The sequence below is a fragment of the Pseudoliparis swirei genome, chromosome 17 (assembly GCF_029220125.1).
Source record: "Pseudoliparis swirei isolate HS2019 ecotype Mariana Trench chromosome 17, NWPU_hadal_v1, whole genome shotgun sequence".
Lineage (NCBI taxonomy): Eukaryota > Metazoa > Chordata > Actinopteri > Perciformes > Liparidae > Pseudoliparis > Pseudoliparis swirei.
This window is the reverse complement of record NC_079404.1, coordinates 9,599,238-9,623,438: the sequence shown is the minus strand read 5'-3', so window position 1 is coordinate 9,623,438 and position 24,201 is coordinate 9,599,238. Positions and strand designations below refer to the sequence as shown.

The window sequence follows — 24,201 nt, the reverse complement described above, 5'->3', positions numbered from 1 at the left end:
GACTCTGCAGCTTTCCATCGTAAAAGCCAGGGACGCCACCAAAGAAGGAAGGGAAAGTATTTAATCGTCTTTTAGTTGTGAAATGTTCTTCCGACTATGAAAACGGGATAGCACATACAGTCTGACACATTATGTGAGTCGTGGTAGTTGTGCTATAAACTGGGCTGTAGCAAAATCTTAGTAAAGCACATTGAAACAGTGCTCTCTTCTGTCAAAAACAAGGGCCTTACAGTAGCATATATTTAGCTTGTGTATACATTATTCATGCATGCAGGGTTGTTTTTAAAGTGTAAAGACTTGCAGGTCGGTTCTTAGACTAATCCGATGAAGATGATAGAAGGGAGCAAGACAGAGCTGTATTATTTTCTCTGATATCATGAATAGCATTATATAGGGTTGTAATATAGAATTTATTTGAGAAAACATAGCCTATAACATTGTACACTAAAACGAAGTATGTAGCACTATCGGTAAACTTTCGAAATAGGATCTTTCCGAAGCCAATGCATTGGAAACTCTGTATTTAGGTTAAACACACATATTTTAGGCCAACATAAAAGCACAGCTTTATTCTCAATACATTATGACTAATGCTCCGGATACCAGTAAACTCAACTATGTTCAAGGTTTTCCCCAAATAAAACACCATGTTATAAAGGCATGCTCATACAATACTGCTATGGTAGCCTCCAGCGATTTTCAGAAATTGCTTTGCCTTCTGTAAATACATTGCCACTCCAAACCACTAACATGACCTAAAATACCTGAACGACAGTTACCTGGAAAGTCACAAGAGCACGGGTGGCGCTGTAGCTAATGTATCCCGGACTGGCCCTTTAACGCTGACGTTTCAATTTTCCTCCACGTTGGCCGCACATGCGCAGAGAGCTAGGTCACCTGCTGGATATCAGAAGCGAACAAGGAAGTGTAGCACTGAGGACTTGATGTCAGGCTAAACTTAAAATACATCTCCACCGGATAAAAGTGATCGGCTCATCAGCTGTTAGCTGCATCAGCGTGACACCATGTTTAAAAAACTCAAACAGAAGATAAACGAGGAGCAGTCCCCGCAGAGGAATGCGCAGTCACCAGCGCAGGCCCAGGTCAGTTGTTGTGTTTCTGGAAGCTAACCAGCTAAGCTGACCACTGTTTACATTGCTGAGGCGCTGGCTGTCGGTTCGCAGACGTTTTGGTTCATATTTCGAGACTCATTATAAACCGTCAGCTATCGTTTAACCTTTACTTGTACTCTCAGCTGGCCTGTTTGCACAATGCTAAGACATGTAGCAGCCCAACTTAACCTAGCTGTCATCTGCTGCTGCTGCGTTCACGAAAGCTCGTAACTACTGGTTTCTCACTTCATCTCGGGTTGAAAAAAGAAAAGATAGGCAACCGTGAACTTCGTTGAAGCCCAAACACTATTCAATTATTAAATAATAGGCGTGGAGGATATGGGTGTCTCTGTTAAATGTTGCTTGCATTGACAAAGTGGGCGTCTGCTCTCAGCTTTATTTGACATATGTAAATTCAGCACCAGAGAAACGAGAATTCAAAGTTGACGTTAAAGTAGATATCACGGAAACAGTCTGCTACAACGCTGTTTCCCAGCAATACGCTCTGTGGATTAATCATAACCCTGCTGGTCAGGTTTAACCTGTCCCTGAATGCAACGGAAGCTTCTCAATGTTTTGCATAATAACCACAATTTATGGAGTATTCCTCTGTTTTAAACAAAGACTATTTGACCGTTTTAGAGGTTTGGAGTATGATTTTGCTCCAAAATCCCAAATCCACATGTCAGTGTTGTTTGTTTCACATCCTTCTGTAGCTGTGACAAGCCTCTAAATGTCACTTCAGATGTAAAACACACTTTTCCATAGTCCTTCTGTTATTGGTGGCCCTTGTGTGGATGTCACTTTGCTACTTGTTTGTGTCTGCACTGCAGTTCATGACCCTCATTGTCATGCCGAAAAACCGAAAGTAGATTGTGTTCAAAGGTGAAGATTGACAATCAGACAAGGAAAGTTAAATTAGGCCAATAACACAACGTGGTCAACCAAATAATTGTATGTCGGGGAGCCCAACACTTTTTTTTCATAAGAGCATAGTTGTGAGTGTATAGTTTTGGGAAAGGGATGCTGTTTTTTTAATACATGCATTGTTTTATTTATTTTCACAGATGGGGAGTGGAGACCGGCGCGGCAGTCAAACCCCCCCGTTTCAGTATGAAGGCTCACCCTCCAGCAGTGACAGAGAGGTGAGCGTGGGGTCAGCTTCTGATAGATATGTTTAATACCTTTGAGCTCAAACTGCACCCCCCCCAGATGTCATGTTCTCTCCACAGCTTATATTGTTATTTTCAGGGTCATGTTCCTGTCTGTCATGTGTCTTGTTACGCTGAATGCTGCCTCAATAACAAACCAGTCCTATTTTGCAAATCAACAAGTGTAGGCTACTAATTTACACTATTAGTTATATACTATTAAATAAAATACCCTCAACTCTCTGTCCCTACTGAACATAATGTGTTAATATGATCAAATATGAATATTAGTCACTGCACTAATTCCCTCAGTGTATTTACTGAATCGTAGATGTTTGAATTACTTCGGCAACAAATGAAAATCTGTCTACACAGGGTCCTTATGATTTCATGAGAATATATGAGCAAGAATAACATTATGATAACAGATGTTGTAGAGTAATCAGCTCTGGAATCTCATCATATACAGGTATGGTCGCTCCAATTACCTCATCATTACATGGGACAATTACTTTGAAATTTAGATACATTTCGGGGCATTTTTCTTGTTTATCTTTAACACCATATATGTATCTATATGTGTGTATGTATATATATATATATATATATTGCTTATTCAATGACACAAGTCTTTTTTTCTTTATTTTGCTGTCAGAAGCGATTCTCATTTAGATGCATTGGGAACATAATTGTAATGGCGCAAAGCAGACCATAATAGAGCATGTGTATGAATAATTGATGTTTCATTCTCGCGGTGTTTTTCTTTCCCTGTTGATTCGTTGCGATGTTTTTCGCCAGTAGATATGGCCAAGTTTATGCAATACGTCTTTGATTCATTAGACGGAGGTAGACCGGCAATGAGTTACCGTCTACGACTGTAAGAATGATGGAGCAACAAATCTATTTTAGAGCTGAGATGTTGATGTTTACTGATTGGTCGTTTGATCGTTAGATTAATAAAATTGGCTTAATTTACTCATTCATGACAAGTTTTTTTGCGTTTCAACACTGCCAGACCGAGCAGGAATAGTGACAGCGGCCCTTTTTGCTCAGGTTTTTATCCTCTACTTTCTTCCTTGTCCTTTGGAGGCCCTTGGTGTGCCTTCAACTTCTTAATCATCGCGGCATATTTTTTCACCTCACAAATCTTTAACACTTTGACATCTCTAAAAGTGTTTATTTGCTTATTGGAGGCAGATTTGGCCGATTTTCTCTTACAACATCATAACTTACAACTACATGCAGAGATGTCAAACGGTTATTCATAACATTAATGTTGATTGAGTGTTTCACTTTCCCACTTTTCTTATTTTTCTTCCTACCCCATGTCGTCTCTCTCTCTCCACATCCACCCATCCACCTCAGTCTCTCTCAACCAGCCTCGTCTGGGCAGTCTGGCTAGACACTCCCTATTTCACACTCATGGTGTTGTTTTTCTCATTGCTCTCTGTGTTCCTCTCCTTTCCCCACCTTTCGTCCCGTTACTGACCTGACGGGGTCAGGTGCTGGCTGGGATGATAGCAGAGCCCGCTTTTCTCTCTGAGTATACTATCTTTGCTCTGGACCATTCAAAACGACCCAAAACGGCCCAGGTAGCCAGTGTGGTGAGTTTGTCCTGACTTCCTGTCTCTCCCTCCTCGTCTTTCTCCTCTTCCTCCTCCTGCCCTGTTCCTTCCTCCCATCTCCATGCCTTTGGGGAATCGGTAGAGGACTGTGGCCCAAGTAGGGACAGCTTGTTCCCTGCTCTCTGTCTCCTGTTTCCTTTGGATTTAGCAACAAGAAGGCATCTCATAACTAGGCTAACCCTGCATCCGATGGGAGTTATGGTTTACATCCTGGGATAGACGTTTGTGTGCTTTCTACCCTTTGTTGTTTTAATGCCCGACCTTTCAGTTCTTATAGTCCAGCTCAAAATGGAATATTGCCCCCTCAGTTGCTTGCCCTATAGACCCCCAACACCCTGTTATACCCTTTGTCCCCTTGTCCCACAAGTCTGTTTATTTGGAGGATTTACATTAGTCTTTTCCAAGCTATGGGAAGGAAATTTAAGCCGTTGAAATGTCAAATTGTCGGTAACTTTTCCAAATAAACAAACAGACCAGAGCACCTTTTGTAGATGCGCTTGCGGAGCTCAAAAACTAGATGGTGTGTGTTCGTATGTGGAGGCAGTAAGAAGACTAGAAGAAAACAACTTTTGAAACAATTCATCAGATTTGATATGCAGACGGTACAATCATTTCGTTAACATTGTGTTTGTCTATTTAAATGTCTAAGATATACTTGATGTAACATTTAACATTAAGTGTATGTTTGATGTTAAAATGTGTTTTCACTACTAACTACCCAGTGTAAAGGGAGTCTGGCCAGCTGTTTGCACTTCCTGTTATGTACATCTATTTTAAAACACGAGATTAAAATGCTGATTTAGTTTATTCACCCAAATTGTTTGATGTTATATTTTGACATCAATAATACTAAACTATGAACAGCTTCTCTTTGGCTCAGTGTTTTAAGAGCACACCGTTTAAGTGGGTGGATGAACGTTTGAGCCTTGAACTCTAGCCTTACACTGTTTCCTGTGTTGCACTTAGTCAGGAATGGACTTGAGAAAACATTTAATTATTACTCTGCAGTCTGGAGGATTTTAATGTGTTCCAGCTACAAACAACCCCTGTATCAAACACAAATATCGTAAACATAGCACTGTCTTTGTTGTTGCATCTACATCTTATTCAGATGTTATAAACATGTTCTCACAACGTGTTCATCGCTCAGTACATTCACAGTAATCCCATCAAACTATCTCATTCATTCACTTATTTTGTTGTTTTTTACATTTTATTTTGGAGGTACAAATGTGTTTTTGTTTGTCATTTGATGAGCTAAATTGAAGGAATATCTCTGTCTCTTGGAATTGTGTTTGTGTTGGTATCTGAGCAAGGTTCTAGTCGTCGTAAATACCATCGTGAGCACCATGAATCTGGTTTACAACCGCTTTGAAGTTAATCAGCCGTTTATCGTCCGTGGTAATTGGGAAGTTGTGGGCTTGGACTGGAAGAGAGTAGAGCCATTTAAGTAAAGTAGTACAGGTATTGTATGCTTTATAGTGAGTGTTTATATGTATTCCCGTTCATTCACATACATCTGTGAGAATGAAGTGAGCATCGAGGTATCGGCTTGTTTAAATGAGGAGTTCTCTGACACACTTCATCAGTATTTACTCTTTATAGATGAAATCACTGATTAATTATTCCGTTGTATTAATTTAGCTCTGATGACACACACACACTCGCACACATTGAATCAAGCAGCTGCCCAAATGATAACTCATGTCATAATTTAGTTTTAAAAGTCACCAATCCCTGACAAAGAAATTACTACGATGACCATCGCTGCAAAGTAAGCTAAAACAGATCCTGGAAGTGACATTGCATCAAGAACCTTTCCACGAGAAACAGGACAGACATGTTGAATGTTCTGCTCAGTAATCCAGAGGAAGGAGTAGCTTGGAGAAGGGGGGAGAACATTTGCTTATCCTGATCCTGCTTCTAACAAGTCAACTAAACCAACTAAGCCGCTACTTGTCCACTTAGATGCTGATTCTCTGAACACGGCGCGGCCAGGCATCTTCAATTCAAATAGCAGCTGTCCTTCTTGACTTTTAACTGTCTGTTTGTTCCGACCTTATGGCTGCTCTGTCGTCTAGTTTTAACCCCTTTTGTTTCATGTACTGTCGAGATGCCTTCTTTTATGTATTTAACCCTTCTGTTTTTTCCAAGTTGCATGAGGGTACCCATTGCCCCTGCATTACTCCCAGCAATACTAATATTGCTCCCTTCAGAGTAATCAGGGAGAGCCACGCTGGGTGTGGATGACTAACTGGCCCAGGACAAGCCCTCTGGCATCGTTTTCCTTTTCTCTCATGATGTATTTTATCTGCAGAGCACCCCTAAAGGAGCAGCCCGATCTCCCCCAGGTAGCATCAACGGGGATGGAAGTGCTTCTCCTCGTGTACGTATGTTACATACCTGATCCTCATTAATGTTCTCAGGCTCTTGCTCTGTCTTTGGTTGAAGTTATTTTTCTATGCGTTGTCTTGATCCTCCCGACAGAGAGAAGAGACGTCATTTCCCCAGAAACTGCAGTTGAGAGTTCCCTCAATGGAGTCGTTGATTCGTGGCGGGGCGAGTCGAGCAGAAAGCCTGTTCCGCTCTCCCTCGAAAGAAAACCTGGTCCGAAGCTCATCGCGTGAATCCCTGACACCTTTGGGAGAAAACGAGCCCCCGGGCACCCCCTCTTATGATCCCCCTTCAGATATTGAGAGCGAGGCTGAGGAGCCACCAGGAAGTGCAGAGTCCCTCTCCAAAGAGCAGTTGATGCACCGGCTGCTGAGAGTGGAGAGCAGCCTGGGGAAGTACAGGGGGAAGTACTCGGAGGTGAGCGGCTCCCAGAAGATTCCCATTTTAAGTTGTCTACCTGTTTATTTTGGAGCCACAGAAGTGTATCACTATAGTTACTTTAATGCAACCTAATTCATGATTTTCTATTTATTTCTCTTTGTTTCTTCCCACTTCTATTGACCTGTTCTTCTTCTCCGTGCAGCTGGTTACTGCGTTCCGAACGGTCCAACGAGATAAAGAAAAGACGCAGGTAATGTCTTCCGCATTAACTGACATGTTGGCTTCTCTTTAATATCATGTTATGGGGTTTTCTCATCAGCCATTGATGATCTGTGGCATCCTGAACTGACCAGAGTTCTGTTTCCTGCCTTCAGGTCATCCTCAGTCAGAGTCAAGATAAAGCTCTCCGCAGGATAGGCGAGCTGCGGGAGGTATGGCTCTATGTTATGCATGCTGGCCTCTTTCTAGCTCGGTGTCCGGCTTCCTTTTTCGATGAATAATTGACGTGTTAGTGAGCATATTGAATGACCTCTAGGAGCTTCAAATGGACCAGCAGGCCAAGAAACACCTACAAGAAGAGTTTGATGTCACGCTGGAGGAAAAAGACCAGATGATCTCTGTGCTCCAAACTCAGGTGAGTGTTGGTACATGGATGAATAACAAAGAAAAAGATGTTTTAAAGAAACTAAAGAAGTCAAATGATTTGAAGGAATTCCATATAAGAGTTTTACTGCAGTGGTCAACTAATATACGAGGCAACATTTCACATAAAACCTGAGACATAGTTGTTTTACCATTATTCTTTGTTCAAATAATATCAGCCGCTTTTGTGCACTTGCAATTTAAAATAATAATAAATAATAATAAAACGGTACAAATAAAAACACAAAAAAAAGAAAAAAAGAAGTGGTATTATCTATATTAAAAGTCAAATGAGCTAAATTTAATATGCATGCAATAATACTGGATTTGGGTCTTTAACCAAAGAACTGAGACAGGTTTATTTCACTAACTGTTTCTTTGCTCTTTCTAACAGGTTTCTTTGTCGAAGAAACGTTCCAAGGGGGTCACTGAGGGTGCTGTGCCAGCCGAGGGGGGCGTCCCTCGATCTCAAGATGCAGATTCAGACTCAACCTCCTCCGCACAAAGTCCTTTGAAGGGGCAAGAAGTCGAGCCTGAAGTCACTGAGGGCAAGCACATTCTTTGTGTATATTAGTAGTTTTGTTAGAAATAAAAGGAAAAGTTACTCTGTTTGAGAATTATGTGAGAATTATGATGTGTTGGTGTAGAATCCCTTTTATTCATTTATTTATGATCGAGTGCATTTTATCTTCTGGACAGGAGAGGGCATCAGTGATCCAGCCAAACTTCTGGAGGCTTTGCAGAAGAGAGTGAAGAGGCAGGAAAACCTGCTGCAGAAGTGCAAAGAAGTGATGCGGACACACAAGGAGCGAAGCGCCCAGCTGGGCAGCGAGAATGAGACTCTGCAGACGCAGCTGCAGGAGAGACTGCAGGAGCTGGAGAAGATTACGGTGGTTATTCTGCGTTCATCAGCAATGATACTGGAGTGTTGACCAGTCATGCTTTACTATCAGGACAGTTTGCAGTCCAATTCATCGATGTGCTCAGACTCATAATCACTTATTAGCAGATATTTCAAGGCAATTTCTTCCAGACCGGTTTGATCGAAATGAGGTTCGGATGCTGCAAATGACTGAACACTGTTTTTACTCTTTAGGGGGATTAATGTTGTGCTGTATAATCTCTGCTGGAGTCCTAACGGTCCACTGATAATGCGAGTCAACTATCTCAGGGACACAGAGGATTGCTGTGGCTCTCAGAGTCCGAACATCCAAATTCTCTGGCGACGCTCCAGGGCGACGCTTCATGTCATGTCAGCGTGACTGAACCGCTGTTTTCATTTATTTCAAAACATTTTGCTTCAGTGGTTATTATCGGCTTATTTAGCTCGTCCGTAGTTGCTCTGATGTTTGGCAGCGTCCGATTGGAAATGTTTGTTGTCACAGAGACGCTGTGATAACAACAGACCGATTGGCCGCTATGTGATGATTGACTTGTCTCCATTTTTTGGCCATGATTGTTGTTTTGATTCTGCTGTGTGTTTGGGAACAGGGCCTTTCCTGTGTCAGGAAAAGCAGAGGTTAACAGGCGTTTAGCCCTCTTTAGCAGCATGAAGGCATCCTGCTACTGCTGGGTTGAGCTGTGCTCATCCGCTTCCTCAGACAAATATCCCATAAAACAGACCATCTGCGGAAGATTCCAGACATTCAGCTCAGGGATTTTTTTAATTGTATTTTGTATTGTCCGTTGCTCCTATATTTACGGTAAAACTATTAATTTTACAATTCGTTTGCTTTGACACTAATGCCTTGTTGGATCAAACAACGACCGCGCAGTATTTCCTGTTCCGTAACCATTGGTTACACAGCGGTGCCACAGAGACACAGCTACGACATGCCGCTGCTGCTAAACTGGGCTGTAATTTGGGTCGACTTGTTGGTTTAGCTGGGCTTGTGTGCACTCTGGTTATTTGGCTTGTGGGTGAGGCATCCTGGGTGGTGCAGAAAACATCTCCGTCGGAAGTTATCTGGCCAAAAGCCGATGCAGGATCTGAGTAAAAAAAAATCTGAAATGACTCATTCTCATTTGTAATTTTTTGTAATGTTTTGTGTTCATAGGAACTGCACACCACAGAAAAGACTAAGTTGATCACTCAGCTGCGTGATGCCAAGAAGCTCATTGAACAGCTGGAGCAGGACAAGGTGGGTGAGGGGGCGTTCAGGCTTTAGGCTCATCGGGATTGAAGGGCCTACAGCTTCAGACATGACATTGTTTTATAGATTTTTTGACTCTTTCACGATGTGAAGAAGTCGGACACCTTGATGTCCAATGATGTTTCTCTTCAACTTTGACCCCAGCTCTGTGGGATGGACAGCTCATCTCATGAGATCTCTGTGAGGAATGCTGAAGGCACTTAAAGTCAAAAAGAATTACAGACGCTTGATCTTGCGTTCGTTCGGGTGTAAAATACCAAAAATAGTATCCATCAAATCAACATCATGATCAGTGGGTCAGGTGATTTGCTCTGTGATTTGCTCTGATAATGTTTGATGGCTATCTGGCTTTCAGGGAATGATGATCGCTGAGACAAAGCGCCAGATGCACGAGGCACTGGAAATGAAAGAAGACGAGGTTGCACAGCTTCGCTCCAGGCTCCAGCACGCGACGACCCAGAAAGAAGAGTTACAGGGCCGGAAAGAAAAGGCTGAGAAATCAGGTGAGTGGAAATCCACTTCTGGATATGCTAATGATACATATATTTATATATATATATATACATTATAAATATGTGTATATATATGTATGTGTATATATATATATATATATTTATTTGTTTTGTTCTCTCCAAAGCGTTTGAAGAGCTTGAACGAGCGCTGGGTGTCGCTCAGAGGGCGGACGAGGCCCGACAACAACTGCAGCTTCGGCTGGAGGAGCAAGTCCAAGATGTTGAAAGGGTGGGTGAGGAGGAGAGGAAGAGCCTGCAGCAGGAACTGACACGAGTCAAACAGAAGGTCGTCACCATCATGAAGGTCAGAGAGTGAAAGGCATCACCCTATGAGTTGGCTGTTTTGGTTGCTTTTCATGTCATTGTCACTGAAGAGAAGCTATTCTTTCAAACTCTTATCCAAAACATTGCCCCTTCAAACTGTTCTGCTACTGACATGCAAGGCAAATGTAATTTGATTTTTATTTGCTCTGTTTATTTTTTTAGATGTTATGCTGTAAATTGTCTTTGATAACACAGTGGGTCATATAAAAATCAGATTTTCTTTCAACTTTATTAGAAATCATCGGAAGAAACGGTTGCCAATATGGAGAAACTCCACAGTGAAGCTTTGGCCGTGAAAGACGAAGAGATGAGTGTCAGAATCAACAAAGCTGCGGTATGTGCCAAAGGTTTCCCTCTGTCTAATTTCACAACATAATCAAGTAAATCAGATTTTTAAAAACTGCCACTTTTGAATTTAGATGTGATCTGTTTGTGCTGCTTGTGCATTTAGGAGCAATTCAAAGAGGAGTTTGCCCAGTTAGGAAAGGAGCGGGAACAGCAGTCCTCTCTGGCTCTGGAGGATGTCGAGTTACAGAAGATCGCTCTGAGGACTGAAGGCGATAACAAGGTGAAAGAGGTGCAGTTGGAGCTGGAAGCTGCAAAAACTGTGAGTTTAAAAAAATTTAGTGCTGTGAAAAATAACGCGTTAACTCAGTTAATCCAATTACAGGTTTAACTAGTTTTTTTTTTAACGCATTTAACGCATGCGCAGAATGAGCTTCCAATCCGTCTGTTGTTGGTCGTTGGGACGAAAAAAAAGTCACTTGCAAAATGAGCTTCCAATACACCACTTCAATCTGAACTCTGTCCGCTCTCATGCAGACGGTCTGTTCATCGGTAATGATCCTTCCGCAGGTTCACCTCCGGAAACCTTGTTACGACTTTTACTTCCTGTAGATCAGGGTCTCAACACGTCGATCGCGACCTGCCAGTCGATCGCGCGTAGTGTCGGTAGATCGCATGACATTAAAAAGATTGGCCCGCCCTCCTGACATGTTCTCTATAGCACGTCTTTGTTCTTTTATTAAACTAAACGTCTGTTGTTGATCGTATCTCCACAGCAGCATGTCATTTCTGTCTCTTCGCGTTGCGTTAACACTTATCGATCTCCGTCTGGCGCGCCACAGAGCTCCGTGCGCGCGCATCGGGACCGAGCAAAAAAAAGTCACTTGTCAATCTGTCCACCTTTAGATTGTATCATGGTGGAGTTAATGGTTGACAAACAAGAGAAAATGCTCTGTTTAACCCTCCTGTTACCTTTACATTTACTAACATATTTTACCCTCGGGGTCAATTTGACCCCAGCAATTAAAACCTCCAGAAAATTATTAGAATTAATATTGTTTCCCAAGTTTAAGTGTGAGGTACTTTATGTTTGTTTGTTGACTACCTAAATAGCCCTTTAAATAAATAAAAAAGTTGATATTTCTGATATGTTTGACACAGTGAAAAACAGCCTGGGGTCAAATTGACCCCAAAGAACACCGACATTAAACATTGAATGGGGTCAAATTGACCCGAAAGGCAACAGGAGGGTTAAACATTCTGTTTAGGATGAAGATGTATTAATGTTCCATATGGAAGAAAACTGCTAAATAACTGCTGAGTTGCAGCACCATTGTATAGAAGAATGTATAAATGTATATATCCGTCTTTTGTCATAAATCTCTATGTTCTCACAAAATATACCGAGAATATCGGTAATATGTGATTAATCATGATGAATCCACAAAAACCTGTGATTAACCCGATTAAAATTTTAATCGTTTCACAGCCCTAAAAAAATTATATTGTATTTATTAGTTGGGGCCGAGTGAATCCTTTGACGCTCAAATGTTTATTCTTATTCATGTTAATTGTAGTTAGTAAACAGTGTTTATATTATCTGATTTAGGTTTTTAGTTATTTGACAAGCTGATGACACAACAGGAAACAATACACAGACACACAGGAAACGGAATAAAAATAATACTCTGAAATACAGAGTGAGATAATTCATTTTAATGAATATTGCTACCCGTCGTTTTGAATGTGAAATTTTAAAATGCATTACAAAAAAGTGTTTACGTAATTACACAAATCTGGTTCTGAATCTGGATGTTTTTTGTTATGTACACACCGAGCTTTTGAGGCAGTAGCACCAAAGCTGTGGAACGCTCTGCCTGCGCCCCTAAGGTTCGCTGAGTCCTTAGTATCATTTAAACTCCATCTCAAAACATTTCTGTTTACACTGGCATTTGCTTAATTTTAATATTCTATGGCCTGCTTTATATATTCTCTGTTTGTTTATAAATATTTTATTGCATCAGCTTTTTACTGTGTATTGTACTTTGCTCTTTAATCTGTTTATGTTTTGTCCGCTGTTATGGGCAACTTGTTTAAAATGCCTTCTGTCCTGCACTTTGTGACACTTTGTCTGCGATAAGTGCAATATAAATAAACTTTACTTACTTACTTATATCCCTCAATGTCCTTGCAACTTTGACTATCGCACTCTTATTAAATACTGTTAACAAATATCTTAGTTATTGACCATTTGATTTCATAGTTGTCTCAGAATCCTGTGAAATGATTAGTAGTGACTTTATAGAATAATCTAACAACCTCTGTTTGTGATTGCAGAGAGTACTGGAGCTGGAGAGCACTATAGACAAGATCTCACAAGATGGATCCAGTGTCTCTCATGAACTTTCCACTCAGTTGGACAAGCTGAAGGTTAAACACAAAGAGCAAATCTCGGCTTTAAAGAAAAAGCACCAGGAGCAGCTGGAAAAGCACAAGGGCTCCCAAACCCAGCAGAATAACGCCGCTCTCGAGAAGCTCAAGGAAAAACACCGGGTTGAAGTGGAGACGCTTCTGAGAGATAAAGACCTGCAGCTCCAAGCACACGTAGAAGACATGAACCAGAAGACGTTGGAGAAACTAGACGCAAAGCAGGCAGAGCTAGACGCAGTGTCTGCTGAACTTTTCGAGGCTTTGAAAAATAAACGGCTCCTGGAGGTAACGTTGGTGGCGGCTGAAGATGCTCATACTTCAGCCCAGCAGGAGCTTGAGAAGAGGTTTCAAGATCACGTGGAAAAGCACAATGTCGAGCTCGCAACTGTCCAACGGGAGCACGAGCAGTCACTTGGAGGTTTAGAGGAAACTCTGAAGGAGGAACTTAACGCGTTGAGGGTTGTTCAGAATGAAAATGAAAGGGACATTAAAGAACTCGTGCTGAAAGAAAACACACTAAAAGAGGAGTTGAATTCCACTGTACAACAATTACATGTTAAAGTCAAGGAGCTGGAGGAGCTGCAGCAATGCTTGTCACAATCCCAGCTGGAAAGTGGGAGCCTAATGGAATCTAATGCCCAGTTAAATAAGATGTCAGAGGATCTTGATCAGTGTAAGAAGGATTTGACAGATATGGAGCATCAGTTAGAAGTAACAAAGGCTGATAGTCAACAAAAGGAGAAGCTGCTTCAAGAACTAGTGGCCCAGGTGCAAGAGACCAACAAGGAGCTCTCGGAGCAGCACAAGTCATTTACTGCAGAACTGACCTCGAAGCAGGAAGAAGTGGCTCGCTTCAAGAAACAGCAGATTGATGAAAAAGCTGCCCTCGAGAAGAAGGCGAAAGACACAATGAATGCGTTTGAAGATAAGCTGAAAACACAGGAAACCAAAATGGAAAAGATTAAACAGAAGGCCAGAGAAATGCACGAGAGTTTTAAGAAAAAGCTGCAGCAGAATGAAGAAAACATGAACATGGAACTTGCGAAGAAGGACAGAGAGCTTCAGCAGACCGAGCAACAAGTACAAGAGAAAATTGTAGAGATGGCCCAAAAAAGTTCCCACGGCCTCAGCAGTGCGATGTCCGAGCTGCAGGCCAACCATAAGGAAGAAGTGGAGAAGCTGCACGACACACACAAGCATGACAGTGAGGGGCTGGAGCGTCGTTGGCAGGAGAAGTCAGGACAGCAGGAAGAAGACTTGATGGAGAAACACTCGCACATCTTACAGGAGAAGGCTCAGGAACTGGAGGAAGTTTCTCAGCAACTCGCCAGAGGCAAAGAGGAGAACGCGCAAGTGTTGTGTAAAATCAAGGATTTAAAGGAGGATCTGGCCATTCGAGAAACCACTGTGCAGAAGCTGCAAGAAGAGCTTAACGAAGCAGCGCTGAAGCTTGAAGGCTTGTCTCAGAGCAAGGCGCTGCTCAAAGAGCAAACGGAGTCCGTGGAGAGGAACCTAAACCAAGCTCTGCACGAGAGAAACTCCCTCCAAGACGAGCTCAACGCGACGAAGGACGAGAGCAGAGAGACGGTGAAGACCTTGTCAGGAAAGTTGAAGGAAACGGAGACGCAGTGTAAATCACTGAAAGGCTCCAAATCGAAGGAGAGCAAGGACTTGCAGAAGAGAATGGCGGAAACTGCAATTCAGCTCCAGGCCAAGGAAGCAGAATTAATTGCGATCAGAAACCAAATGCAGTATTACTGTCAGGAGGTTCAGTCCAGAGTGGAGTGTGGATCCAATGAACTGTGTCAAAGAGTCGAGTGTCGGTTGAAAGAGCTGAAAGACGGACTGCTCGGCAGTCAGAAAAAAGTAGTGAACCTCAAAAACGTCATCCTCACTAAAGTAGATAGAATCAGCACCTTAGAGGAGACTCTCCGCCAGCAGAGGGAGGAGAATAAGAACCTCTGCACTTCATTGGAACAGATGACCGCTCAGGTAAACGCTCACACGGAGCAGGTCAAGGCCTTAACGCAGGACAAAGAGAATCATTCTCAGTCGGTCCACGAGAAAGCTCTGGCGATCGAGGAGCTGACTGAAGGAAACCGAGTCATGTCCGAGAGTATGAAAACCACCGCGTTGCGTATCAGTAACCTGGAAAGCATCAGCAGTGACTTAACCAATCAGCTCGCAAGTAGCACAAAAGAGAAGGAGGAAGCCATAAATCGGCTGAATCGGCAGTATGAAGAGGAGAGACAACAGGCTGCCGCTCAACTGGAGGAGACCATCGAGAGGTTGGAGCAGGAGAGACAGTCTGCCTTAGAGGAGGCGGAAGCACTCCGGAACCGCCTTTCTGAGAACGACAAGAAGACGGAGACCAAGTTCGCCCAGAATAACAACGCCATTACGTCGCTGCAGACCAGGCTCGATGAGCTGGAGCGGGAAATCTCTGAAAAGAACGAAACCCTGACGGGGCTGAGGGCAAGTGTCGACAATCAGTCCATCAGCAAGTCCGAGATGGACCAGGCGTTGAGCGAGAAGGAGCAGAAGGTCAGCGGCCTCACCTCGGAGCTGGAGAGCAGCATCCGTCGCCTCGGTGAGCTTCAGGAGCAGCTGGCCCTCAAGACGAAGGAGTGCGAACAACTGGCAGCGGACCTCAAACAGCAACACGGCGTCAGGGAGAACGAGAAGAGGGAGTTGGTGGAGCAGCTGCAGCAGACGCGGTGCACTCAGAACGGTACTTTGGAGCAGGAGCTGGTCGGAAAACTCCGCTCCCTCGAGGAAGACAACCAAAAGTGCAAACACCAGCTCGAGAGTCAAAGGGAGGAATTTGAAAGGATGAGAGACGAGATTATCAAGAGCAAAGAGGAGAGTCTGGAGGCAGCTGAGGAGAAGTTCTCGGCCGAGAGCACGCGTAAAGTATCGGAGCTGAAGAAGAAAGCCGAGCAGAAAATCAGTCAGATTAAGAAACAGCTCACCTCGCAGCTCGAGGAGAAAGAGCAGGCGCTGAAGTCTCTTCAGACTCGCCTGGAGGAAACCGAGAGCAGTGCAGCGTCCGGCCAGCAACACACAGAGACGATGGAGGGGAAGACTAAAGCACTCGAGGAGGCGCTGGTCCGGCTTCAGGGAGAGCAGGAGCAACAGCTGGAACGCACTCTGAGGGATGAGAGGATCGAGAGAGACAGGGCTTTGGAGGAATTGAAAAACTCGTACGAGGAGAAGTCGTCGTCGCTTCAGAGAGATGGAGCGCAGCTGAAGGAAACTGAATCGACGCTGTGCGAAATTGTGGCAAAGTTGAAAGAAGCGGAAGAGCAGAATGGAAACTTTCTCGTGGAAATAAATCGCCTGAAAGAAGAAATATGTGAGAAGGACGCTCGGCTTGGAGAACACCGAGCGGCTACTCGGCAGGTTCAAAATCCATCAGGACCTGAGGCTGAGGTGATGGTGGAACGCAGCAGCGTGCAGCAAACCCAGATGGGAAACCACTCAACAAGGCAAGGAGCGGACGGGGACGGGGGTTCTCTGGAGTCTCTCCAGAGCAATCTGAGTGAGCTGAAGAACGAGAAGGAGAGAATCCACCAGGACTTCGTCCGGCTGCAGGAAGACATCCGAGCACTGAGGAGGGAGCATGAGGAGGACCTGGACTACATGAAGAAAGAGATGCTCGAGGAGAATGAGAAAAGGCTCAAGTAAGTCCACCATGTCATGTTGATTTGTAGTGAAAATGAACCACTTGCAGACACGAGGTGGCAAATGATTCAATAGTCCCAAATCATGCGTTGATATTATTTTGTCTGCCGTCTGTTCCAACAGGCTGGAGTTGGAAGATGTGGAGTTGAAGCACAATTCTGCCATCAAGCAGTTAATGAGGGAGTACAACACACAGATGGCGTTGAGAGATCGGGAGCTCGATACGGCGGTGAAGGAGACCATCGGTGAGGCGGGAGAAAAATCTTTCTGCATCAATGAGATGAAACCGACGACATTTACAGCTGTGTTGTAACGCATGGGCGATACGTGCTGGAGACCGCTGTCTTTTGTTTCAGTTTCGGAAAGTCTCGTTCTGGTTTTAAGCAACTGAAAAACAATGGAAAACCAGAGTGAATGTGATTGACTTTCATGTGTAACAGCAGGGGGGATTAACTCCATGGAAACACGATGCGTTGTTAATCACCGCGCTAAGCGGAACACAATGAAGGGCTCATTGCGTTTGGCAACAGTGCGTCTGGATCGCCATGTTGCCTTGTTTTAGTTTTTAATGGTTTGAATATGTTGCATTCCAAATGTTTGACTGAGCGCTTTTAAATATGATTTTGGTTGTTTTTTAAGCGCCAACTCATTTTCCCCTTTTTCCTCGACACAGCGAAGGCCCAGACTGTCGAGGTCGAGCTCATGTCGAGCCATCGGGAAGAAGCCAGTCAGCTGAGGAAAGTGATTGGCGAGAAGGAGGACGATTTGCACAGAACTGTTCAGAAGTATGAAGAGGTTTTACAGGTAGGAACACGTTTCCTTCATCGAGACCCCGTTTCATACAGGAGATTTACCCTGAAGAACACCTCCCACCCGTCGGATGAACTCAAATACCCCGTCACTGACACACACCATTATGTTCAAAATATTACTACTATACTAATACTATTTATACTGCTTCTAGTTTTAACATTTCGTTCAGCTGTTTATTTGTTAACTACCTAAAACACTTAACCGTGAATGTTTTGTTGTTGTCGTGACTTGTTATCCATCTCTTCATCGATTGATTTTTGAACTGTTAAACTCCTCTTCTCACACGCTAACTAGTTTAGATTCTTACTCTCATTGTTTGGGTGTCTTAGCTGATTTTATACATGGTTATTAGACATGAATGCTGTTACTTTACAATCTGTCTACATGTCCTCTGGCAGCACCCTCCTTGGAGGATGAGTCACTGGTCTACAAGAAACATGACTCAATGAATGCCTGCTGAATGATTTTATAATTTGAAAACTGGTCAAATTATTCCTAAAGAACATTCAGCGTCCGGTATAAAATTGTCTCCCTCACTGAATATAATTAAGGGTGGGTGGTCTGAAATACGGCAGAGGGTGATTAGACCGACATGCTTGAGCTGCGATGCTGAATCATAGGAAGTGACTCAGCCGTTGTTCTTTATTTGTCAGAGTCGAGAGGAGGAGATGGGAAGCAGAGTGTGGCAGGTTCAGAAAGAACTGGAGGAGTTGCAAGTGAAGGGCAATGACACCGCTGAGGTACGAACACGCCTCACCCACTGTCCATGTTCACCAGGTCAAACATCTGGACTGGTGGATGTATTTTCACAGATGTAGACAATCATACCTGCAGCCATTAAAGTTCATTATATACGACTTCTAAGTCTCTCTACCTCCATCTGATGGACTGTGGAGGTCCGGATCGTGGTCCATGCCTACTACCAACTATTCATACACTCTGTCAAACTCATTGAATGTGTTGTAACTCTGTAATGATTTTTTCTGTACACATGGCCTCTATTGCTTCTGTCCATCCTGGAGAGGGATCCTCCTCTGTTGCTCTCCTCAAGGTTTCTTTCCTTTTTTCCCCGTGAAAGGATTTTTTCTATTTCTTGGGACTTTGTCCTGATCCGATGTGAGGTCCTGGGACAGGGATGTCGTCTGTGTAAAGATTGTAAAGCCCTCTGAGACACATTTGTAACTTGTGATATGAGACGGGCGGTTTAGAATAGATTCATAGAGCGATTCAGTTGAAATCATCAGTCCCTTAGCAGTGGCTGAATGAAATAACAATGCCTGTTTAAAATCCGCTCCCTTCCCTCCTCTGGGCTGTCTGATGGAAGAATTCCTAGTGTTCAATGACGGCCTGATCCGGATGTATTTTTGTGTCCGGACCACGAGATCATTAAAGATAACTTTTATTTTGAAAGTTCACATCCAGGTTATCAGACTTGGCAGCGGTGGCTATCGTTTCCTTCGTCTTGCGTTGTAATTGAAGGATTCCGCCTCAGAGCTCGGGGCGAAGTTGCTCGCACGCTTCGCTCTGATCAGTCTCTCGCTCCAGAAAGCGCGCCTGATGCCGTGGAGCTCGTTCGAATCACTCAGGAATGTTCCTCCTTCGGAAAACAGAGATTGCGAGGCGGCAGCCAGCCTCAATCCCTGTTCTCAATTATCATCATACGATGTGATTCTAGCCTTTAGATTTATACTACGGCAATACTCGCAGGCCTGATGTGCGCACTGGAAAGGGGCCAGAAGGGACGACTGGACTCCACGGAGGCGGTTGACGCAGGCGCTGAGGTGCCATGAGAGCCCTGCTCAGAGTCTTTTGTCCAGATGCACACAAACACAAAGAACGACGCTGCTCTCTCGGTTGCATTTTTCCCTGGTGAGGTAATAACTTGAGAGGTGGATTGTATGGGCTCATGCTCTCCCCTTTCCTTACGACAGGCCTCACGGAGCATGATTCATGTGGACAGGGGGTCTCTCCACAGAGACATCGTGAACAAGTCCCCTTTAGACCGTCCGCGTAGAAGCGATCCGAACGAAATAACCCGGTTTAGTGTTGACGACTCGATGATGAACGTAACCGGCGTACGTGGCGACTTGTTAGTATCACAGCTGTTAGGCGAGCAGCTTGTGTAAGTCTCCTGTGACAGACCGGTGGGTAGGAGAGGTTTATAACCGTCCTGCGACGGCCACAGGTGCCGTTTGTTATTCTTTTCTTTGTCAGAGCAATTGTTTATTTAATTTAATTTCATTTATTTGAACAGGGACCGTACACATCAATCAACCCAGGGGTAAATGTGCCAGTCTTAGCTCATGCTACATTTCAACCGTCGTCCCTGTGGCCAGATATTACAAGCCTTCGTGTATATACACTGTATCTTCTAAAAATACATGATTTACTGTTATTATAGTTTGTATTATTATTATCATATTTGCTTTGCATCACTTGTTCCTCCATTAGCCGCAGTGGTTCTCTCTGGTAACGTTTGATCCTTCTCTTCCTCAGACTCAACTCGCCCTCAAGACGACTCTGCTGAGCGAGGCTCGTCTGAAGGAGCAGAGCTTTGTTGAGAGGGTGAGTGTTTGGGCACCGCAGATCCCATGAAATGTATTCCCAGGATTCGGTGGCCTCCAGCAAGAGGACCTACTGCTCTCCTGCTGCATCAAATTAATTACAAAGCACATCTGTTTGGTTTAACCCTATAAACAATCACAACAACGCCTCCCACAGGTTTTCTCACACAGGTCGTCATTCTCAAACGCGTCCCCTGAGAGTGAGAATAAATTGCTGTGCAACAATTAGGCTACTACATCGGATGAACCCCCTGGGGTCAAATAGCTTTTGGAAATTATTAATCTGTGCGTGCGCGTGTGTTTCTCCTCGGTAGATTCACTCGCTTGAGGACAAGATTAAATGTTTCCACCGGGCCACTGTTGTCACTCATCTCGGGAGCACATTCAAAGGTAACGTTGACGCCGTGAAACACTTAGTTCAGCTTCTTGAGCCAGTTTCCTTGACGCGACATGCTGAAACACATGTGTTTACATATGATTATATATTGTGTTGACATACAGTATATATGTCATAGTTAATTGCCCCAATAGAGCAGCCCACTCTGGAGGAGCGTCGAGTCTGTGTTTTGCCGGGTTTGGTTAAGGTTAGTTTAAAAGAGAGGCGGTCTACATCTAGTCGGGCTTCGGGTGAGACTAATATCCATTGCGGTGAAGGTAAGCCTCTGGGTGCTGACAGGTCTACGCAGTATCCCCAAGTATCTCATAAAGCGAACATGGTGAGAGAGAGAGCTGGGGGCGAGTGCGTGAATTCGACCTTCCTCTTCGAGCTTCCCTGCTGGTGTAATAAAGAGAATCTGCTGTCAGAGGGGGGGGGGGGGGGGTTGGGTTTAATGGGTTTTCCAGATTGTGGTCCTCACTTTTCTTTCCCACACAGACTTTTACTTGTCAAATCCTTTACTTCCCATACACATACGGTACCTACTCTGTCCTGCGTTACTTTGGATTACAGGACTTATTAGTGAAAGCATCTTTCACTCGTGATGAATCTCAAAGAACAGAGCTTTGGTTTCAGGTCAGAGGGCCTCCAGAGGGCTTTCGATGGTTTCATGTGGGGTGGAGTGGTCGGCTTTGCTGGAGCAACATGGGGTCAGAAGGACAACGGCTGTGGGATTTATTGGTGACCCATTACTTCACGCAAGAGATCAAAGACTTGTTTGCACTCTCTCACCATTTCCTCCTCCAATCGCACGCTTCCTCCTGGCGATTGCAGCTTCGTCTGACTGATAATTCCAGATATGCAAAGACCAAGTGTTGTTGTTCCATGTGAAAGACCCGATGGGTCGAGTGGTAGAACTAGTTGTCTAAGTGTTACCAGCCCTTTAACACGGTTTCCCATTCATTTTTCGAGGCACAATGGCGTTCTAGCTCTGGGCATGGAAGTAAAACGTTTATTCTCTGACTCGTGTGGTGTCGGGGTGATCATGCTGAGCGTTGACATTCTTCCCTGCGCTTATAGTTGCTGCTTAATTTGAACCCATACCTGTGCACACTTTTAACAGGTGGTTCTGTATATGGTTGCTAACACAAACATGAGGATTGTTGTTGTTCTTTTATTGTGTCAGAAGTCAGCTGACAGGCATTGTTGTATGTTAGTCTTGCTTTAAATCTAGACAATAAAAGTTAAAGTAAAAAAAATACAAAAATAATTAATTTTTCCAGTTTTTAGACAGGAAGTCTCATGAGAGACTTCCTGGACAAATGGTGGCATAGAGGGATGCAATATTATACAATAATTGATAACACTGAAGTTGTGTGGCTGACCAGTCCCAAATGATTAAAGGCTGTTTTTGCTCCTTTTCACAGACCTTGCGTACAACAGCAGCGAACATACCGAGATGGAGTACCTGAGGAAGGTTTTGTTTGAATACATGATGGGACGAGAAACAAAAGTATGCCTATTCTTCTCTTGCAGTACGCTACTTTAGACACGTGTGGTTGTTTTATATGCTTATAGTTTCTGTTTTTTTAGTTCCTATTTTCTATAATGTCAGAATAGATTCATTCCATATCCGACATTCAGCAGGAACAACATTAGCAGTATGGACCCTATTTTATTCGGCAACTGCAAAGCGGTAGACGGTGTACGCTTCTCCAATTAATAAGTTCACTCTCAGCCAGTCACACCACTGGTGTCATCACGGCCAACCACAGTGACGCATTACGACAACAGCTCGACAATGATTCGCATTTAGGACATTGTATGAAAGTCATGTTGTGTAAAGTCTTCTCTGGTAAAATGAAAAGTGATCTCTATAATTAACAGTGCTTGACCTGGTCCTAAAGCCAGCGGGACTGTCCCAGCTCCTCAGCAACAGTTCGTCTTTATGGCAGCGTGGCAGACCACCCCGGCGTGGAGGTCGTCCCCCAGGCGGCCTGCTTGCTCATATGCATCGTGCATGACGCATATTTCCCATTTAAAGACATGCTGGCCTTGTTTAGTGTTAGTTGAGCGGTTAGCTTTCCGACACAGCCGCCTGTTTCTGATTATCCGTCGTGTTTATGGGGAAATGCATGCACCCTGGTAGATGGGCCTGGAGTTCATATCTTTTTCTTTTTGGGGGGGGGGGCATAAAACAAATTTGTTGTTTAAAATCATGGTGCGGTAGGTAGTGTCTTAAAAGAAGCTTATTGTTTTTTGTTTGCTTGCTTCTCACTTCCAGACGATGGCCAAAGTGATTTCATCCATGCTGAAGTTTACTCCAGACCAAGCGCAAAAGGTTCTGGACAAAGAAGACTCGAAAGCAATTGTAAGCATCTGTTTACCTTATAAGGATACTTTCATTCACTAAAGTCAAGTCAGTCCTCTTGCACTTAAAACAACATACGACATACAATTATGCATCGCTGATTGCATCATTAATTTAATTCCTATCTGTCCCTCCGCAGCCTTGGTTATGATGAGCGTCTGAATGATTCGGGTATTTATGGATGAAAATCTGCTGCTGCTCAAGGGGAAACTGTCATGGATTTTATCAAGACCTGCATTTCTTTATATTTTATGTGTTTGAGGGTGTTAGTGTGTGTGTGTGTCTGTGTCTGTGTGTGTTTGAGAACACAGGGACATTGGCGGTGTGTGTGTGTGTGTGCTTCTGTATAATCTAATGGTAAGAGGGAATCAGAATATGCCAGACACACAAATCTTCCAGAAATCAAGTTTTACTCTGATATGAAGTTTGTAAATTTATACGTCTTAGCTGAAGGGACATTGTTTTCTTTTTGTTTTAGAATATCTTTACAAAGATTGGCTTGTGCAATAAATTATATAATTATTATGTATTAAGGCTGAAAGGTCAGTTGATTCATAGGTTTTCTGTGTCTTCGGTAAAGCACCCTTTAACTGTGCACCACATTAATATATAATATATACCGGCCTGTGGACCTTGTTTGTTTAACACGGTTTTTCTATGCTTTATATTGTGTCACTGGACTGACATGGAGACACAAAAACACAAGAACTGTAAATTGTACTATGATAATTAAGACTGTACTACAGGGCACTATATGACTTGCTATACATTTTCAGACTAACAAAATAAATCTTATTTACAACACACCTTTTGTCACTGCATCCTTCTTGCCATTCAGCGTCTTACGGTAGTGGTTCTTAAATGTGGCTACGTGTACCCCTGGGGATGTGAAGGCGTTCCAGGGGGTACGTGAGATTTTTTAAATTAACATTAGAATTAGCATCCATTAGTATAAAAAAAGTGTGTTGGACCTTAGAATTATCACAAGAGTGAACCCTGGACATTGATGCGTGTTTTTTGTGAGACATTGGGGATATGGTATTGGGTGTTATACCTCGCCGCCCTCACTGTTCAGGACTGCCTCTTCCCTCGTCGACGACGGCCCTCATCCCCACCCAAACCCTTTGCCCTTGAAGAGGGCGGTGAGGGCGACGAAGCGGTCCACGCCCTGGCCGCCCTCGACCCTCGCTCAGGACTGCATTGTCCCTCGCCCCCCTTGATTGGGACTGCCTCTTCCCCCGCCACCCTTGTCCCCACCCTAGTCCCTTCCTTCGGACTGCCTCGTCCCTCGCCAACCTCGTCCACCCTAGTCCCTTGCTTGCTATTGCCTCGTCCCTCGCTCTTGTTGTCCCCACCGTAGTCCTTGGCTTGGTATTGTCTTGTC

General features: G+C 43.8%; 1 protein-coding gene across 2 annotated transcripts; it reads left to right on the top strand.

Annotated features, from left to right (window-relative positions):
- The first annotated feature begins 927 nt into the window (after nt 1-927).
- On the top strand, nt 928-23,623 carry golga4 (golgin A4). 2 transcript variants are annotated; one of them, XM_056435221.1, is made up of 24 exons: nt 928-1,103; nt 2,180-2,257; nt 3,766-3,867; nt 6,206-6,274; nt 6,376-6,699; nt 6,866-6,913; nt 7,038-7,094; nt 7,199-7,297; nt 7,700-7,853; nt 8,005-8,195; nt 9,363-9,446; nt 9,814-9,961; nt 10,096-10,274; nt 10,530-10,628; nt 10,746-10,901; nt 12,917-16,692; nt 16,817-16,938; nt 17,367-17,497; nt 18,160-18,246; nt 20,003-20,071; nt 20,385-20,460; nt 21,874-21,959; nt 22,731-22,817; nt 22,957-23,623. In XM_056435221.1, the coding sequence occupies exons 1-24, from the start codon at nt 1,026-1,028 to the stop codon at nt 22,966-22,968; spliced, it is 6,312 nt and encodes a 2,103-aa protein (XP_056291196.1). In that variant the 5' UTR covers nt 928-1,025; the 3' UTR covers nt 22,969-23,623. The 2 variants fall into 2 exon arrangements, with proteins under 2 accessions (XP_056291196.1, XP_056291197.1); XM_056435222.1 differs by lacking the exon at nt 3,766-3,867.
- Nucleotides 23,624-24,201: the final 578 nt, after the last annotated feature.

Coding starts and splice junctions, on each gene's coding strand:
- golga4 (XM_056435221.1), top strand. CDS start 1,026: ATGTTTAAAAAACTCAAACAGAAGATAAACGAGGAGCAGTCCCCGCAG. Junction 2,258..3,765: donor CCTCCAGCAGTGACAGAGAG/GTGAGCGTGGGG, acceptor TGACGGGGTCAG/GTGCTGGCTGGGATGATAGC. Junction 7,298..7,699: donor TCTCTGTGCTCCAAACTCAG/GTGAGTGTTGGT, acceptor TCTTTCTAACAG/GTTTCTTTGTCGAAGAAACG.